The following is a 20,775-nucleotide window of genomic DNA, read 5'->3' on the forward strand; positions in this document are numbered from 1 at the left end:
TGTTTTATGGACCGGCATATAATTATTTGGTGGGTATAGTAGTTCTGCATTTTGTTTGTCAAATGGTCCAATTTAGGTACCTTAGCAGTCGCCTCACTATAAAATATGTCAGAGACCAGGACAGAAATGAGAATGACAATCTGTCTTATAACGAACAGGTTTGGGGGTCAATTCTGAATTGAGTTGCGAATTACTCTTAAATTCCAATTAAATTCTTGAATTTCAATTGAATTTCAATTAAATGAAGTAGAATTGAATTTAATGAAATTCAAATGGGTTAATTATTCTACACATCACAATATAAATATTTATTTTGACATCATTAGAGCTTCAAAGCTACCGGTAATTTACAAAAAGTTACAAGAATCTTTGGTAATTAACATGTAATCTATGGCAATCTATTGTATCTTTGGTAATTTATACCTGAATAACTTTCATATATAGTATTAATTACATATGTGTCCACAATGTCCATGAGTTTCTAGTGGATAGACGATATGGATAAAGAGAAAATAGCCTAATTAATTGAAAAAGCATAGAATCAACAATGGCATTATTTTCAATTAACTCTGCAACTCTTCCGACTATTGACTTTTTTTCAAAACTGCCACCAGTTTAGGGCCAAAACATTTGCAACAAGACATATTGACATAGTAAAATAAATAAAAGTGTGTAAAAAAAAAGAAAAAAAAGAAGATATTTCATACTAAAACCCTCATATTAAACACCAATGGTATTCAAGTTTATTGTTTATATTTAGGATAATGTTTTACAGCTTTGTCATTAAATTTTGTATTTAAAAACTATTGTATTTGTTTATTTTATATGATAATCTAAAGTCCCCCCCAAAATTTGAACGTTACCAAAATTCTGGTAGTTTCCTGGCAAACTTCGAAAGTTTCCAGTAATATACCCTCACTTTGCAACCCTTTTACCAATACCATGTAGCATAAGGTTGAAAAAAATGATTTTAAATAATTACAAACAACCCATGTTGTGGGTTGTTTATAGTAATTAATAATTATCTTAATGTTTTTTCATGTCCGAAATAAATAAATAAATAAAATCCCAGAATGCATCAGATCAAACACTGCAGCATTGAGATCCTTTTAAATGACTTATTGTAATTCCTAATTCTATGCACTTCCGTATGGAAAGGAACAGCAAACAAAGACATGACAAAGAAAAAGACTGTTTGACAGATGAGTTATAATCAAAGTAATATGTGTAATGTTACAGTGCCTTCAGAAAGTATTCACACCCCTTAACTTATCACTTAACTTGATTAAATTGAGATTTTTCCCCCACTGACCTAGTCACAATAACCCATAATGTGAAAGTGGAATTATGTTTTTAGACATTTTTACAAATTGTAAAAAAATGTAAAGCTGAAATGTCTTGAGTCAATAAGTATTTAACCCCTTTGTTATAGCAAGCCTACATTCAGGGGTAGACATGTGATTATAAGGTCACATAATAACTTGCATGGACTTACTGTGTGCAATAATAGTGTTTAACATGATTTTTGACTACCCCGTCCCTGTACCCCAGCCATACAATTATCTGTAAGGTACCTCTGTCGAGCAGTGAATGTCAAACACACATTCAACCACAAAGACCAGGGAGGTTTTCCAATGCCTCGCAAAGAAGGGTACCTATTGGTAAATGGGTAAAAAATATAAAAAAGCAGACAATGAATATCCCTTTGAGCAAGGTGATGGTATTTATTACACTTTGGAGGGTGTATCAATACATCCAGTCACTACAAAGATACAGGCATCCTTCCTAACTCAGTTGGTGGAGAGAAAGGAAACCGCTCAGAGATTTCACCATGAGGCCAATGGTTACTTTATAACAGTTATAGAGTTGAATGGCTTTGATAGGAGAAAACTGTGGATGGATCAACAACATTGTAGCTACTCCACAATACTAACCTAATTGACAGAGGGAAAAGAAGGAAACCTGTACAGAATAAAAGTATTCCAAAACATGCATCCTGTTTGCAACAAGGCACTAAAGTAATACTGCAAGAAAATGTGGCAAAGCAATTATATTTTTGTCCTGAATAGAAAGTGTTATGTTTGGGGCAAATTCAATACAACACACTACACACCTACCTGCAAGTTCCCGGGCATTTCTGGGGAGAATGGCCCTAGCCCTCACCCTCCGATCCAACAGGTCCCAGACGTGCTCAATGGGATTGAGATCCGGGCTCTTCGCTGGCCATGGCAGAACACTAACATTCCTGTCTTGCAGGGAATCACGCACAGAACGAGCAGTATGGCTGGTGGCATTGTCATGCTGGAGGGTCATGTCAGGATGAGCCTGCAGGAAGTGTACCACATGAGGGAGGAGGATGTCTTCCCTGTAACGCACAGCGTTGAGATTGCTTGTAATGACAACAAACTCAGTCTGATGATGCTGTGACACACCACCCCAGACTATGACGGACCCTCCACCTCCAAATCGATCCTGCTCCAGAGTACAGGCCTCGACGCTCATTCCTTCGACAATAAACGCGAATCCGACCATCACCCCTGGTGAGACAACCGCTACTCGTCAGTGAAGAGCACTTTTTGCCAGTCATGTCTGGTCCAGCAACAGTCGGTTGGTGCCCATAGGCGACGTTGTTGCCGGTGATGTCTGGCGAGGACCTGCCTTACAACAGGCCTACAAGCCCTCGGTCCAGCCTCTCTCAGCCTATTTTGGACAGTCTGGGCACTGATGGAGGGATTGTGTGTTCCTGGTGTAACTCGGGCAGTTGTTGTTGCCATCCTGTACCTGTCACGCAGGTGTTATGTTCGGATGTACAGATCCTGTGCAGGTGTTGTTACATGTGGTATGCCACTGCAAGGACGATCAGCTGTCCGTCCTGTCTCCCTGTAGCGCTGTCTTAGGCATCTCACAGTACGAACATTGCAATATATTTCCCTGGACACATCTGCAGTCCTCATGCCTCCTTGCATCATGCCTAAGGCCCGTTCATGCAGATGAGCAGGGACCCTGGGCATCTTTCTTTTGGTGTTTTTCAGAGTCAGTAGAAAGGCCTCTTTAGTGTCCTAAGTTTTCATAACTGTGACCTTAATTGCCTACCATCTGTAAGCTGTTCGTGTCTTAACGACCGTTCCACAGGTGCATGTTCATTAATTGTTTATGGTTCATTGAACAAGCATGGGAAACAGTGTTTAAACCCTTTACAATGAAGATCTGTGACGTTATTTGGATTTTTACGAATGATTTTGAAAGACAAGGTCCTGAAAAAGGGACTTTTCTTTTTTGGCTGAGTTTATGTAAAATGTATGCAAAGTTTTACCTTTAAAATGCCCAAGTATACAAAACATGACAAGTTTCTAGGAAATTTGTAAAGAACATTCCCTTTGTGCTATATGGATGTAAATTGGATTTGTGTATATAACTAAACTGCTAAGTCCATCATATACATATTCTAAACCACATATTCCCTTTGATATGTAATGCTTTTATGTTCCTCTGGTGACAAAGAACACATTATCTATCTATGTAACTACCCAATGCAACACCAGAAATATGTCAGCGATGTTACGCAGACTATGCAGGGTTACGCAGTGTTTTCTTTTTCAAATATGAGAACTGAATCACGAGTTTTTCAGTGGAGGCTGTTCATTAAGTGCCTAAAATGCTTTGATATAGCACTATGACCAATTTGTAAAGGATACGAGTACAACCAAGTCTGGTGATCAGAGAATTGTAGTCATAAGACGTTGCATATTGCTGCTATGGCCCAAAGCAAAGAACGTTACCATGAGCTAATTCAGCAAATAAGCATCTACAGATATACAATATTACAGCCCACCTGGAAAATTAGATCTCATGCTGACATTAGAGCAGAAATAAATGAAAGTACATAATTTTGAAGAAGCTGGATAGGACCAATCCAATAATCTCAAACTACTAAAAGAAAAATCATCCTGATGTGCTTTGAATGCCCCTCTATATTAAGGCACTAATACTATGAACAATGTCAAACCTAAATATATTTAGGCACAGGTTCTTACTTGCTAGATCCTAATGCAAACTACACTACATTACCAAAAGTATGTGGACACCTGCTCATTGAACATCTCATTACAAAATCATGGGCATTAATATGGAGTTGGTCCCCCCTTTGCTGCTTTAACAGTGTAACTAAGGAGCCTAGCCCAAAACACACAAAAAAGCCCCATTAAAAACAACCATTATTACTCCTCCACCAAACTTCACACATGGCACAATGCATTCGGGCAGGTAGTGTTCTCCTGGCATCTGCCAAACCCATATTAGTCCGTCGGACTGCCAGATGGTAAAGCGTGATTCATCACGCCAGAGAACGATTTTCCTTTGCTCCAGATTCCAATGGCGGCTAGCTATACATCATTCCAGCCTACATTTGGCATTGCGCATGGTGATCTTAGGCTTTTGTGCACTTGCAGTTGACCGGGGCAGCTCTAGCAGGGCAGAGATTTGATGGACTGACTTGTTGGAAAGGTAGCATTCTATGACGGTGCCATGTTGAAAGTCACTGAGCTCTTCAGTAAGGGCATTCTACTGTCAATGTTTGTCTATGGAGATTGCATGGCTGTTTTCTCAATTTTATACACCTGTCCGCAACGGTGTGGCTGAATTAGCCGAATCCACTAATTTGAAGGGGTGTCCACATACTTTTGCATATATAGTGTGTTTTCGAGGGATTCACAGCCATCTATAGTTCATTGAACTGACTGAATACGTTAAGATTTGTATACATTGGCCACCAGGGGTCCAAAGATACAAAGACCACCAGGGGTCCATGGCAGAGTTTTAGTTTGGATTGTTCCTGCTCCCTTCAATAGTGTTCTTCACCAATCCCTTGAGGGGAACGGATAGTAAAGGGGTGCAGTCTCCCTTTCAAATAATAAAAGTGGTCGAAAAAAAGTCTAAAAGTGTAGTAAATATATATATCGAGAGAGAGAAAAATTAAATTCTCAATCATTATGTACGTAAATATGGTTGCGTTCGCTTCCCACGATGCAGTGCAATTGTACGTAACCAAATATTTTCTATTATATTGACAAGACAGTCGAGTGACTGCTCTAACAATGGAAATACATGTCCATGAAGATGGAAGGCAGGCGAAAAGAGAGATATCTTGTGGGACCATTCTAGCTAATAAGAGGGCAAATACGCGTGTGAACAACAGTCACAACTCCGATATAAAGTTGTTTTTTCTAAGTTGCTGAAATCCCATGTGCGTCTACTTATATCAGTGCGTTCGTGACAATCAAACAATTGACCAAATTCGACACTTGTCATTGACTTCCTTACAACAATTTCTCATTGGTTGTCTTATTTTCGTGGACAGATTTTGGGCGGAGTAAACCCTCTCGCTTTGCCTCTTCCTCTCTGATATAACTGGCTAGCCATCTTCTTGACAAGAGTAAGGTATGCGCTGTTTGGAATGTCAGTTCCATGAAGTGGGAAATAGTGACAGTGTATTCTTGGAAATGTGTTTCAATTACCTTTTAAACAAGTGTTAGTATTGAATAATTTTAAATTCGCAAGTCAAGAGGGGAGAGTAGACTTGATCCGCATGATGTCTTACGTACTTGTCCCAACGTAGAGGAGTGTTGCAGCTAGCAAGCTAGCCAGCCAACGTTAGCACTTTGAGTGGAGTGGAGGGGTACGGGCCCGCCTCAGACTAAAGTAGCTCCTGCAGCTGGGGAGCTCTCTCTGCGACAGCGGCCATCTGACAACTACGGAGTCGGGACATTACTTACTGGGCAGGCCGGTTCTGACGGATCAAAGCTTTGGATCAGTTATTTAATTGCTAGCTAATTCTATTGGCAAACGCCGCATTGCTTGAAGTGAGAGGGTCGGTCTTCAATGTTAAGAACTCGTAAAATGCAACAGGAGAGGAGGTAGGATGACATACTCGTCTTGATAATAGAATAACTGAAATCGATGCAAATACGCTGTTTCACATAGCCATTTGTCAGCTGATACTAGCCCACTCGCGTTTGACGCAGGATATTTAGACTGGAGTTGTAAACTCAGGCTCTCAAAATGTCTAAAATGCCGGCTAAAAAGAAGAGCTGTTTTCAGATCACAAGTGTGACACAGGCTCAGGTGGCGGCCAGCAGTGCCACGGATGATACAGAGAGCCTGGACGACCCAGACGAATCACGGACTGAAGACGTGTCTTCGGAAATATTCGACATGTCCCGGGCTGACTACGAGCCGGAGGTATGTGATCGAAGTTCATCTGAGGAAACCCTAAACCATGTAGGGGAGCAAGAGGCACCTGGAGTAATACCTCAAGTTGGGCAGCTATCTGCAATGTTGGGTCCCCCAAATGAGGGTTTTGCTATTCGAAAGGTGGGAGGGGCAGGCTCTCATGTTAGCCAGCAAACTCTGGGAACTGGTTCCTCAAGTGGTCTCCCTACTATCGCTCAGTCCAGGCTCGTGCAACAGCCTGCACCAGTGACCAGTGGGGTGGCTACCAACGTGTCAGTGAGCACATCCCAGCCAGTAGTGACTAGTTCAACTCCTACTTCTACGACGTCGACAACAAGTTGCAGTTCACGCTTCAGGGTCATCAAACTTGATCATGGTACTGGAGAGCCCTTCAGAAGAGGCCGATGGACTTGCACAGAGTTCTATGAGAAAGACTCGGAGGGTAACACAGTGGTTAACAGGACTGCGGATAACATTAGGCATGCCAATGCGTTGGACCCCAGCGCCGACAGGGACAGCGGGCTGGGGTTGACAGGTGGTTCGGTGGTCGCACCGGCGACTCTCTCAGGCCAGGGCCTAGACTCTATAGTGGATGCTGCTGCTCTTAGTGCCTCGCACATTCACCCAGTGGACACACTGCTACAGCAGCAGCAGCTCCACCACCAAAACTACAACAAGGGGCAGCCTGGAACAGACACAGCCAACGCTTTCCCCACCAACAAACCCGTGGCTGTCTCAGTTCAGCAGCCAGCGCTGGGCACTATCCAACCCGCTGCCCCCCAGAACCTCCTTGTGGGGTTCAACGGTCTGCCTCAAGCTGGCATCCACATACAGAAATCTCATAGCGTGCCCCCGGCAGCCCAGACCCAGCCGCTGGCTTACCCTCTCCAGCAGCAGCAACCCATTCTACAGCATCTTCCACTGGGACACCATCTATCTAACCAACCCCCAGGCCTGCCCCAGAACCAGGCGGACTACTACCTACACCACCAACCTGTCATGGAGGCCAGCCTCTCTGTGGGACAACCTATGGGTCAGGGCCCATCGCCGGTCATGACTCCCGCCGCCGGGGTGCCGATGCAGGGCCAGGTAGGGGAGTTGGCAGCAGCGGAGGGAGGAGTCCCTTTACCCCTTAGTCAGCCAGCTCCAGGCTTGATGGGTGCAGGTATTGGAGGTGTTGGGGCCTCCATGCTGCTGGGCAGAGCCTCTACTCTGCAGCAGCCTGTGTGTCAGTATGCCCCCACAGGGATGCCTCAGCTCCTCGGGCTCCACTCCATGCCCCCCAGTGCTCAAAACGTGCCTACCGCCGTCGTAGCCGTGACCACCAGCATCGCCGGCATGCCCACCACTGCGCCCAGTGCCTCCAACACTGCTGCAGCCGTCCCTGCCACCATGTCAAACCTGACCGCCTTCTTGTTGCCCGGGCAACAGGCCCCCACGGCCCGCAATGACGGGAGGGTGCAGGACCTCTTGGCTGCCGGGTTTGACCAGGTGGAGGAGGGCAGTAGGAAGGTGGAGGGCCTCGTGGCGGCCCAGCCTCCTGTCATCGCTGAGAAAAACCTGATGAAGACCCCAGAGGGCCTGCATCAGGCTGACAACCCCTCTGTGAACAGCCTGTTTGGAATACCTATACAAATGGACTGGGACGAGGACAGGTAAGGCCCCACCACCATCGTTCACTCTGTTACAGTTCACCATAGAATGGAATAGCCTAGCTAGAAAGTCAACTAAATGCTGTCAGGCCACATACTATGGACTCTCAGGGGCAGAGCCATTCAGATACATGACTTTGGCCTAGCCTAGAATTGCGAAAGACTCCAGTCACCCAAACCATAGACTGTTCACTCGTTTACCATCCGGCAAATGGACCAACAGGCTTTGAGACAGCTTCTACCCCCAAGCCATAAGACTGCTAAATAGTCAATTAATGGTACCCAAACTATCTGTACTGACTCTCCATCTTGCAATGCCTTTATGGACACTCACTAGACTATGTATACACACTCACACACACTACATTGACACTCCCACACAAAACCCGCACGCATTCAAATACACTACATACACCCACACACTCATACCGACAACACAAAGGCACACATTACACACACGCACGCACTTTCATTTGCTGCTGCTACTCTGTTCTTTATTTTAGTCTTATCTATCCTGATGCCTAGTCACTTTACCTTGCCTTCATATCTGTCTCTAATACTTTACCTATGCACATTGATCTGGTACTGGTACTCCCTTTATACATATCCATTCTTGTGCATTGAATTGTATTCCTCGTGTCACTTTTATTTTAATTATTTTTAAACCGCGTCGCTGGGAAGGGCTCGTAGGCAAGCATTTGTACTACACCTGTTGTATTTATGTTAAAAATAAAATGTGATTTTATTAGCTATAGCAAAACAATAGCTCAATCTCCTTGGTTGAGGTATAAATAATTTTGGTACCGTTTCTCTCTGTATGCAGTACAATTGGCAGGTTTTTATATCAGTGTTGAATAACAATATTGCAGCTGTGGAGTGGTTTTATAAAGTGCAGGGGAACTTTAAGTGTGTGTGTTCACATGGGGGAGGGTCTGTTTGAAATTATGTGGCAGCCAGCTCCCTGGACACACTGTGCATTCGGAAAGTATTTGACCTTTGACTTTTTCCACATTTTGTTACTTTACAGCCTTATTCAAAAATGTATTATAATTTTTTCCCTCCTCAATCAACACACAATACCCCATAATGACAAAGCGAAAAAATAGTTTTTTTTACCTAAGTATTCAGACCTTTTACTTTGTTGATCACCTTTGGCAGTGATTACAGCCTCTAGTCTACTTGAGCATGACACTACAAGCTTGGTACACCTGTATTTGGGGAGTTTCTCCCATTCTTCTCTGCAGATCTTCTCAAGTTCTGTCAGGTTGGATGGGGACCTTCGCTGCACAGCTATCTTCAGGTTTCTCCAAAGATCAAGTCTGGGCTCTGGCTGAGCCACTCAAGGACTTTCAGAGACTTGTCCCGAATCCCCTCCTGCGTTGTCTTGGCTGTGTGCTTAGGTTCATTGTCCTGTTGGAAGGTGAACCTTCGCACAAGTCTGAGGTCCTGAACTCTCTGGAGCAGGTTTTCAGCAAGGGTCTCTCAGGACTTTGCTCCGTTCATCTTTCCCTCGGTCCAGACTAGTCTCCCTGCTGCTGAAAAACATTCCCACAGCATGATGTTGCCACCACCATGCTTCACCGTAGGGATGGTGCCATGTTTTTTTCGCAGACATGACACTTGGCTTTAAGGCCAAAGAGTTCCATCTTGGTTTCATCAGACCAGAGAGTGTTGTTTCTCATGGTTTGAGAGTCCTTTGGGGGTCTTTTGGCAAACCCCAAGTGAGCTGTCATGTGCCTTTTACTGAGGAGTGGCTTCCATCTGGCCACTCTACCATAAAGGCCTGATGGGTGGAGGGCTGCAGAGATGGTTGTTCTTCTGGAAGGTTCTCCCATCTCCACAGAGGAACTCTTGAGCTCTGTCAGTGACCATCGGGTTCTTGGTCACCTCCCTGACCAAGACCCTTCTCCCTCAATTGCTCTCTAGCTACAATGGTATCTTCAACCTAGCATCTATTTTAGCTAGCTAGCTAGCTAGCTGCTCTGCAGTGCAAGCTAGGTTGACTTGCTATAAAGTTTGAGAAACAAGTTGAGGAAAAAGTAATTAAACAACGTTTTTATTATCACCTGAAACTGTATTTGGCATGAATGAGAAGTTCTTATTTTCTAATCTCCCAAAATACATGCGATCTCTGACGAGAGACCGGCTCTCCTTCCATCTTGCATTACAAACACTTGTCCGTTTAGTAGTGGGACAAGACTCCATGAAGATGACGTAAGGCATAATGAAATACAGTGCCTTGCGAAAGTATTCGGCCCCCTTGAACTTTGCGACCTTTTGCCACATTTCAGGCTTCAAACATAAAGATATAAAACTGTATTTTTTTGTGAAGAATCAACAACAAGTGGGACACAATCATGAAGTAGAACGACATTTATTGGATATTTCAAACTTTTTTAACAAATCAAAAACTGAAAAATTGGGCGTGCAAAATTATTCAGCCCCCTTAAGTTAATACTTTGTAGCGCCACCTTTTGCTGCGATTACAGCTGTAAGTCGCTTGGGGTATGTCTCTATCAGTTTTGCACATCGAGAGACTGACATTTTTTCCCATTCCTCCTTGCAAAACAGCTCGAGCTCAGTGAGGTTGGATGGAGAGCATTTGTGAACAGCAGTTTTCAGTTCTTTCCACAGATTCTCGATTGGATTCAGGTCTGGACTTTGACTTGGCCATTCTAACACCTGGATATGTTTTTTTTTAACCATTCCATTGTAGATTTTGCTTTATGTTTTGGATCATTGTCTTGTTGGAAGACAAATCTCCGTCCCAGTCTCAGGTCTTTTGCAGACTCCATCAGGTTTGGTCCTGTATTTGGCTCCATCCATCTTCCCATCAATTTTAACCATCTTCCCTGTCCCTGCTGAAGAAAAGCAGGCCCAAACCATGATGCTGCCACCACCATGTTTGACAGTGGGGATGGTTGTTCAGGGTGGTGAGCTGTGTTGCTTTTACGCCAAACATAACGTTTTGCATTGTTGCCAAAAAGTTCAATTTTGGTTTCATCTGACCAGAGCACCTTCTTCCACATGTTTGGTGTGTCTCCCAGGTGGCTTGTGGCAAACTTTAAACGACACTTTTTATGGATATCTTTAAGAAATGGCTTTCTTCTTGCCACTCTTCCATAAAGGCCAGATTTGTGCAATATACGACTGATTGTTGTCCTATGGACAGAGTCTCCCACCTCTGCTGTAGATCTCTGCAGTTCATCCAGAGTGATCATTGGCCTCTTGGCTGCATCTCTGATCAGTCTTCTCCTTGTATGAGCTGAAAGTTTAGAGGGACGGCCAGGTCTTGGTAGATTTGCAGTGGTCTGATACTCCTTCCATTTCAATATTATTGCTTGCACAGTGCTCCTTGGGATGTTTAAAGCTTGGGAAATCTTTTTGTATCCAAATCCGGCTTTAAACTTCTTCACAACAGTATCTCGGACCTGCCTGGTGTGTTCCTTGTTCTTCATGATGCTCTCTGCGCTTTTAACGTACCTCTGAGACTATCACAGTGCAGGTGCATTTATACGGAGACTTGATTACACACAGGTGGATTGTATTTATCATCATTAGTCATTTAGGTCAACATTGGATCATTCAGAGATCCTCACTGAACTTCTGGAGAGAGTTTGCTGCACTGAAAGTAAAGGGGCTGAATAATTTTGCACGCCCAATTTTTCAGTTTTTGATTTGTTAAAAAAGTTTGAAATATCCAATAAATGTCGTTCCACTTCATGATTGTGTCCCACTTGTTGTTGATTCTTCACAAAAAAATACAGTTTTATATATTTATGTTTGAAGCCTGAAATGTGGCAAAAGGTCGCAAAGTTCAAGGGGGCCGAATACTTTCGCAAGGCACTGTATGTCACGATGTACATGGGTCAATTTTAGAGTTAAGAAATCAGCATTTTCAAAGCGCAGACCATCAAATCTGCATTTTTAATTCCTTTTTGACCTGAATTTTTACATTGAAAGTAAAGAGTGATTTTTATTTTTTTTTGTCTGATCAGGGGCCTGCAACTAGGACTGACCCCTGACCCCCCACCTTTTTTTTTTTTTTTTTTTTTTTTTTTTTACCGACTGGTCAATTGTGTAGTCGATAGGCTGTTGGTCGACCTAGATTTCGCTAGTTGAGCAGTCACAAAAACAATCACGGTGCACACGATTCGCACCTGTCTGAGTAGACTAATCCATTGCGGAGGCTGTGGGGATGTCACTTTTGTGCTACTGAAATTGTATATGTTTATATTATGTAAGAACAATGGTGCAACTAATAAAAATATAATTTTATATCGTGTTTTCTCCTGCCTTTAGAGCGGTCGCTGTCCATGGTTCTGAAACGCCAGTGCGCTGTTGAATTGGTACCTTTTCCCCCACACCACCAACCAAAAATCTTACATTTTTGGTTGGTGGTGTGTCTAATGTCCATTGCTTGTGTTTCATGGACAAGCAAGTCTCTTCTTCTTGGTGTCCTGTAGTAGTGGTTTCTTTGCAATTTGAACATGAAGGCCTGATTCACGCAGTCTCTGAACAGTTGATGTTGAGATGTGTCTGTTAATTGAGCTCTGTGAAGCATTTATTTGGGCTGCAATTTCTGAAGCTGGTAACTTTTTAATGAACTTATCCTCTGCAGCAGAAGTAACTCTGGGTCTTCCTTTCCTGTGGCGGTCCTCATGAGAGTCAGTTTCATCATAGCGCTTGATGGTTTTTGCGACTGCACTTTAAGAAACTTTCAGAATTGACTGCCCTTCATGTCGTGAAGTAATGATGGACTTTTAACAAGGCACACCTGTAAATTGAAATGCATTCGAGGTGACTACCTCATGAAGCTGGTTGAGAGAATGCCAAGAGTGTGCAAAGCTGTTATCAAGGGAAAGGGTGGCTACTTTGAAGAATCTCAAATATTATCATATCATTATATTAAAAATGTCGTTAGTAGGGTTAGTATAGTAGCCTTGTATAACCACCACCGAGCTGTAGGCCTTAAGAGTGCATTCTGTTTAGTCTTAATACTGTAACTTACTTAGGCCTAAATGTCTAATATATATATTAGGCTACTGTATCAATATTATCACACAATACAAGTCATTCATGGTTTGAAATGTAGTAAAGCATTTTACTTTTAAAATGAAATTATGAAGGGACCCTTGAATAATTATCATGTTGGCAATTGCATTAACATATGCATGCTACTGTTTTTAGGCTGTAATAAAGGCTTTACAACGCAAATTGTTCAACTCTGGTCGTTTTACATTGTTCCAAACGGTCCCCAATTTTTTAATTTTTTTTAAATAAAATTGTGTAATCTAACCTGTTTTGCACACAGCACTTGCTCCTTACCTTCCTCCTTTTTCTTTATCTCCAGTAGTTTCCACAACTAAATCAAATGTATTCCACACATCTGACTTCCCATTTCCCTCCTGCACCCAGTAAATATTTCCCCGTTTTACCGAGTTTATTTTTCACGTCCTCCGCATCCATTTTGCTGTCATGTGATGGGAGAGCAAGGGTTGAGGGAATAGGGAATGTTATTTTCTAAACAATATGAGGGATTTTGGTAACAACACCTCAGTCAGAAATGGCTTTAATTAAGTTGCAGCTTCAGCAACACGGACTGCACGATAAACACTGTTCTGTGGTGGTTGCTGCAGCAGGGATGAGAGAGCGAGACAACCGGTGCACACGGGTTTAAAAAAATAAATAATTCACAGCGCAGGAAGTCCGATGCCGGCCAGACACAATCAAATCAATTGTGGTCAGACTCCCTCTAGTTATTTGTCTTAAATATTTAATCTAACAGTGCGCTTAAAGCATCAGACAAGCTCAGTCCATCTAGTGGATTTTATTTAAACATGTAGGGTGTGTCTACATATAGAAAAATGTGTTTGAAAAATGTTGGCCAATCAATTGGTTGAAAAACAGACGACTTTTGGTCACCAATATTTATTTATTTTGGTCGGACAGCTTACATGCACCGACCGTATTCCTTCACAGAAAATGCATTAGTGCACCACATTCGGCAGAAAATAGCTTCATTTTCATCAGATGACAACAGAAGTGCAACGCTATTTGGCTGGTCTTTTTATTTCTGTTGTTTTGCTTGAAGTTAAACTGGTGTTTTACCTGAGAAACGTAGCTGCTACACAGTCAGTGCTGTCTACTTATAAAAATGAATTCTCATCCGAGTGTAGAAGTGCAACTGAGCAGAAAATTAGTCTGATGCCAAGCAGAAATTACAATAAGAAGCATTTTAGATCTGCATTGACAAAACTCAGCAAGATATTTCTTAAGCATTTTGTAATCAATTTTTTTTTGTGGAATTCTGCATTAATGCGACCCTTGGCTTGTATATTGCCACATTTCATGTCATCAGAATTTGTATTTATTGTGGATCACCATTAGCTTCAGTTAGATATACACTACATGAGCAGAAATGTGTGGACACCTGCTTGCTGAACATCTCGTTTGAAAATCATGGCCATTTTAATATAGAGTTGGTCCCCCTTTGCTGCTATAACAGCCTCCACTCTTCTGGTAAGGCTTTCCACTAGATGTTGGAATGTTGCTGAAGGGACTTGCTTCCATTCAGCTATGAGCATTAGTGAGGTCAGGCACTGATGTTAGGTGATTAGGCCTGGCTCGCAGTCGGCACTCCAATTCATCCTAAAGGTGTTCGATGGGATTGAGGTCAGGGCTCTGTGCAGGCCAGTCAAGTTCTTCCACACTGATCTCGACAAACCATTTATGTATGGACCTTGTTTTGTGCATGGGGGCATGCTGAAACATGAAAGGGTGTTCCTCAAACTGTTGCCACAAAGTTGGAAGCACAGAATCGTTTAGAATGTCATTGTATGCTGTAGGATTTCCCATTACTGGAACTAAGAGCCATAGCTCGAACCATGAAAAACAGCCACAGACCATTATACCTCATCCACCAAACTTTACAGTCTACTGCCAGATGGTGAAGCGTGATTCATCACTCCAGAGAACGCATTTCCACTGCGCCGATGGCGGCGAGCTTTACACCACTCCAGCAGACGCTTGTCATTGCGCATGGGGATCTTAGGCTTGTGTGCGGCTGCTCGGCCATGGAAACCCATTTCATGAAGCTGCCGACACAGTTCTTGTGCTGACGTTGCTTCCAGAGGCAGTTTGGAACTCGGTAGTGAGTGTTGCAACCGAGGACTTTGTGGCTGAGCCGTTGTTGCTCCTAGACATTTCCACTTCACAATAACGGTGATAACAGTTGACCAGTGCAGATCTAGCAGGGGAAAAATGTACAAATTTGGCTGTGCTCGATTTTATACACCCTTCAGCAACGGGTGTGGCTGAAATAGCCGAATCCACTAATTTGAATGGGTGTCCACTTTCATACGAAACAAAAATATAAACACAACTTGATGTGTTGGTCTCATATTTCATGAGCTGAAATAAAAGATCCCAGACATTTTCCATATGCACAAAAAGCTTATTTCTCTCATGTGCACAAATTTGTTTATCCCTGTTGGTGAGCATTTCTCCATTGCCAAGATAATCCATCCACCTGGCAGTTGTGGGCAAGTCAAGAAGCTGATTTAACAGCATGATCATTACACAGGTCACCTTGTGCTGGGAACAATCAAAGGCCATTCTAAAATGTGCAGTTTTGTCACACAACACCATGCCAGAGATGTCTCAAGTTCTGAGGGAGCGTGCAATTGGCATGCTGACTGCAGAAATGTCCACCAGAGCTGTAGCTAGATAAGTCAATTTCTCTACCATAAGCAGCCTCCAATGTTGTTTTTAGATAATTTGGCAGTGCTGCCAACCGGCCTCAACCGCAGACCACATGTTTGGAATCGTGTGGTCGAGCACTTTGCTGATGTTAACATTGTGAACAGAGTGCCCCATGGTGGCGGTGGGGTTATGATTTGGGCAGGCATAAGCCATGGACGATGAACACAATTGCCTTTTATTGATGGCAATTTGAATGCATAGAGATACCGTGATGAGATTCTGAGGCCCATTGTCGTGTCATTCGTCCGCCGCCATCACCTCATTTCAGCATGATAATGCACGGCCACATGTCGCAATTCCTGGAAGCTGAAAATGTCCCAGTTCTTCCATGACCTGCATACTCACCAGACATGTCATCTGTTGAGCATGTTTGGGATGCTCTGGATCATACCTGCTCTGGTATGACCTTGTGTTCCACTTCCCGCCAATATCCAGCAACTTCACACAGCCATTGAAAAGGAGTGGGATGACATTCCACAGGCCACATTCAATAGCCTGATCAACTCTATGCTAAGGAGGTGTCATGCTGCATGAGGCAAATGGTTAGATAATCATTAGATAATTTGTTTTAGTACTGTCCATATGAAGATTGTTTTTGGTCGTAGGTCCAGGAATGGCTGAAGAATTGCAACATTTACGTGGCTCTAACTCTGCAGTTGGCACTGCTGGGTGATTTTGAAAAGTCATAGTCAATCGATCAATAACATTTTGCTAAAAGTATTATATTTTCTTTCATTTACAATCTATAGAAACTTAGAATTGGAACGGTTCAGAACTTTTGTGAAACATCACAACACAGTTAAACTGGATGGTCTTTAGAAATGGATGGGAGGGGTAGAGGAAGGATAGGAGTAAAAACAAACAAAAGATTGTTCGTAAAATGTATTTAGTAAGTATAAGCTAGAGGTAAAAGCCTAAGTGCTGCTGTTCATCAGTTTACTCCAATTAGGGGAGGGGTGGTAGGGTTAGTGGAAAATAAAGGAAAATATATCTTAAAAAGATTGTGTATAGTGCCTTCGGAAAGTATTCAGACCCCTTGACTTTTTCCACATTTTGTTACGTTACAGCCTTATTCTAAAATGGTTTAAATACAAATCCTCAGCAATCTACACACAATACCACACAATGACAAAGTGAAACTAGGTTTTTAGAAACTTTTGCAAATTGATAAAAAAAAGATTTACCTTACCTTGCTAAGTATTCAGACCCTTTGCTATGCGTCCTGTTTCCATTGATCATCCTTGATGTTTCTACAACTGGATTGGAGTCCACCTGTGATAAATGCATAACCCAAAATGATGTTCCAAAAACAGGTTTTAGGCATTTTTGCAAATTTGTATTAAATGAAGAACTATAACATTTATATAAGTATTCAGACCCATTACTCAGTACTTTGTTAAAGCACCTTTTGGCAGAGATTACAGCCTTGAGTTGTCTTGTGTATGACGCTACAAGCTTAGCACAACTGTTTTTGAGGAGTTCCTCCGGTTTTTCTCTGCAGTACCTCTCAAGCTTTATCAGGTTGGATGGAGAGTGTCACTGCACAGCTTTTTTCAGGTATCTCCAGAGATGTTCAAACCCAGGCTCTGGCTCGGCCACTCAAGGACATTCAGAGACTTGTCCCGAAGCCACTCCTGCCTTGTCTTGGCTGTTTTTATTAGGGTCGTTGTCCTGTTGCAAGGTGAACCCCGGTTTGAGGTCCTGAGCAGTCTGGAGCAGATTTCCATGGTTTCTAAACCTGTTTTTGCTTTGTCATTATGGGGTATTGTGTGTAGATAAACATTTATTGAATACATTTTAGAGTAACGTAACAAAGTGAAAAAAGGGAAGAGGTCTAAATACTGTGTATGTTTTGATGGAGGCTACAATCCATCTGTAATATTAAAGCTGATCAACTCCGGGACTGTGAAGAGGCCTGGTGGCATGTCTTGTGGGGTATGCATGTGTTTTTGAGCTGTGGGCTAATAGTTTAAACAGACAGCTCGGTACATTCACCATGTCAATACTTCTCACAAATAAGTGATGAAATCAATCTCATGTACTTTGAGCCAGGAAAGAGAAACATATTATTGTTAGCTCATGTACATTTAAGGGCCAGCCATGCAGCCCTTTTCTGGGCCAATTGCAATTTTCCTAAGTCCCGCTTGGTGGCATCTGATAACACGACAGGACAGTAGTCCAGGTGCGACAACTAGAGCAGGTAGGAAAGCAGAGCAGCACTTTATTATGGACAGACCTTTCCCCATCTTAGCTACTGTTGCATCAATATGTTTGACCATGACAGTTTACAATCCAAGGAGTTCAGTCTCTTCAACTTGCACAATTTCTACATTATTCATTACAATATTTACAGTAGATACAGGTTTTACTCAGAGCCAGTGGTAGGTCATTAGTAAAGATTTTAAAAAAGGGGCCTAGACTGCTTCCCTGGGGAATGGCTGACTCTAACTTGATTATTTTGGAGAGGATTCCATTATTTCCTGTGGTAGGTTGACTGATAACCCTAGTAGGTTGACTGATAACGTTACAGTTTTAAAGCTTTTTCCTGAGTGGGCAGCTTGATGAAAGCCAGTTAATATTTGGTCACCTTTTGATATCAAGCATTTCACACACATTATCCTGATACTGACTGTTGGCACTTGGTCTATAGCAGCTTCCCACAAGAATGGGCTTTAGGTGGGGCAGGTGAACCTGTAGCCATATTACTTCAACAGCATTTTGCATGAAATCCTCAAAGCATAACAGGAATATGACTCTGAACATAAACAGCAACTCCTCCACCATTGGTATTCCTGTTTCTTCTGAAGATGTTGAAACCATGTATTGCTACCACTGTATCATCAAAGGTATTATCTAAGTGAGTTTCAGAGAGAGTCAGTATATGAACGTTATCTTCTACCAAGTTATCGATTTCATGAACCTTGTTTCCTAGGCTACATGTCAATGTGGGCTATTTTTAGCACTTGTTTTTATTGCTTTACTGGGAGGCTTATCAGAAGTAGACATGACACTGATATTTATGTTTGAGCTGATAGTGTAGGGTGAACTGCACCTAGTGGACTTCCAACTAGGTCAAACAGCCTCAGTGGTAATAGTATAACTCACGCTCATGATTACTGCATACAATAGCTGTAGGATGGCCCGAGGCATTCAGGGGAGTTGGAGGGACATAAATGAGGTTATTTACATTATGACTGCCAACACCCCTGGGACAATGTCACTGATAAGTCATTGTCTCAATGCAGCCTTTAAATGCTAGGACAGGAACCAACATGATTTGGATGGACTCTGTCATTCCTGTAAAGCATCTTCTGTTTCCAAAAGGTGTCAAAGTTAACTTTTATAGATATGCCAACAGAGCTACAGTAGTCTTTTAGCTAGATGTGTAATGCCAGTAGCCTGCTGAGTCTTTCACAGCCGCGTCCCAGCGATGGTGCCGGGCCTGAAATAATTGATCACTTTTTTTTTGGACAGCCTTGTATTGTCCTGTACTCATGCTCCAGTATAGCAAAGGAAAATGTTCTGGGAAGATGGGCCAGGAGTTGGTGCAATGCTTCTAGAAGTGGTTGCTGCTGGGTGTTTTCTCCCTGTCCAGAGAAATTAGACATTGAAGTTATTAGGTCCAATCCTACATCCTGATATTACAATTACAAAGAGTTCCCCCAAAATACAAAATTACATATGGGTTTCCTTACCCTGTAAACAGTCTATGGACAAGATATGACAGCAATCCATGTGTTGGTTTTGTTGTCCACTGTTTCATTTGTGGCACAAATTAAACGCAAGTCGATGGTACCTACAGTATGTTGGCATTTTCACGCTTCATGTCCAAATCATCCTGAAGTATCACATTTATTGTGTAACTCGATGTTTCTTCTAGCTGTGGATATGACGCTCAAATGCTAATTATAGGTACCATTGACTTGCATTGAATTTGTGCCACAAATTCTAAAAAGTTAGCATTTGAAACAGTGGCCAGGTAAACAACCAAAGCATAGGTTGGAGTTATACCTTGTTCATAAACTGCTTACATGTCATGGGAGGGGGAGAATTGATACTGTATAGTCATTGTTAGGATGGGATTGGCGTAGGGTGGGGGAGGGTGAGTCTCTTGGATTCCTCATGTCTTATTGTTAGAAAAAAAGTTGTATGTTCGGTACTACATTTATTGAATATTATAAGAATCCTATGAATTAAAATGTCCATTTTTTTGGGTGGGTGCAATCAATTAGCTTAATTTCTCAGAGATCAAATTGTTTCAACAAAATAATGTTGTAGGAATGCTAATCTTATCGGTTTCTAACTACAGAAACGCTTTCAGAACCATCTGAGATGGTGGGTGTCATGGCTTCCTGAAATGACATGGAACAACTCTAGTCTGACATAAGTTACAGATACTAAACCTTGACTGAAAACGGTCCTTTAGTGTAGATATGCAGTTTAGACTAACGTTACACAGAATCTTAGTGCATATGTTAATCTACAGATTTGGTTGAGAGGTGTCGCTCACACTTCCTTTTCATACGCTAAAACTTTCAGTTCCTGAGCTGAGCGCTTGCCTGAGTTGGCAAGCGTGAGAGGAAATGGTAAAATGGCTTGAATCTGTTGGTAATTTCCATATACAGGTTTTATAGACAAATATAGACCCGGCATCCTATGCAGCAGCGCAGGCATTTTGCGTTCGGTCACATATGGCCTAGAGGCCTAGTTTAGCCCTTTTGTTTTACAAGCATACTTTTTTAAAGTTATTTTTATTTCACCTTTTATTTAACCAGGTAGGCCAGTTGAGAATAACTTCTCATTTACAACTGCGACCTGGACAAGATAAAGCGAAGCAGTGCGACCAAAAACAACACTGAGTTCCACAAACAAACGTACAGTCAATAATACAATCGAAAAATGTATGTATGTGTGCAAATGTAGAAGAGTAGGGAGGTTAGGCAATAAAATAGGCCCTAGAGGTGAAATAATTACAATTTAGCACTAACACTGGAGTGATAGATGTGCAGATGATGTGCAAGTCGAGATACTGGGGTGCAAGAGGGTAAGTAATAATATGGGGATGAGGTAGTTGGGTGTGCTATTTACAGATTGGCTGTGACTTGCCTTATAAGCTTTTTCAGAAAGTTGT

The 20,775-nt window shown here is 42.3% G+C and overlaps 1 protein-coding gene across 2 annotated transcripts in view; it reads left to right on the forward strand.

The window, feature by feature from the left end:
• Positions 1-5,040: 5,040 nt before the first annotated feature.
• LOC139387361 (TSC22 domain family protein 2-like) overlaps positions 5,041-20,775 on the forward strand; it is a 40,671-nt gene continuing 24,936 nt past the window's right edge. The window contains exon 1 of one of the 2 annotated variants that reach the window (XM_071133493.1): positions 5,041-7,883. In XM_071133493.1, coding sequence (XP_070989594.1) covers positions 6,058-7,883 — 1,826 coding nt within the window. In that variant the 5' untranslated portion in view covers positions 5,041-6,057. The remainder of the gene's footprint in view (positions 7,884-20,775) is intronic. The other variant, XM_071133494.1, reaches the window with a different exon arrangement.

The sequence above is a fragment of the Oncorhynchus clarkii genome, chromosome 28 (genome assembly GCF_045791955.1).
Source record: "Oncorhynchus clarkii lewisi isolate Uvic-CL-2024 chromosome 28, UVic_Ocla_1.0, whole genome shotgun sequence".
NCBI classification, from domain to species: domain Eukaryota; kingdom Metazoa; phylum Chordata; class Actinopteri; order Salmoniformes; family Salmonidae; genus Oncorhynchus; species Oncorhynchus clarkii.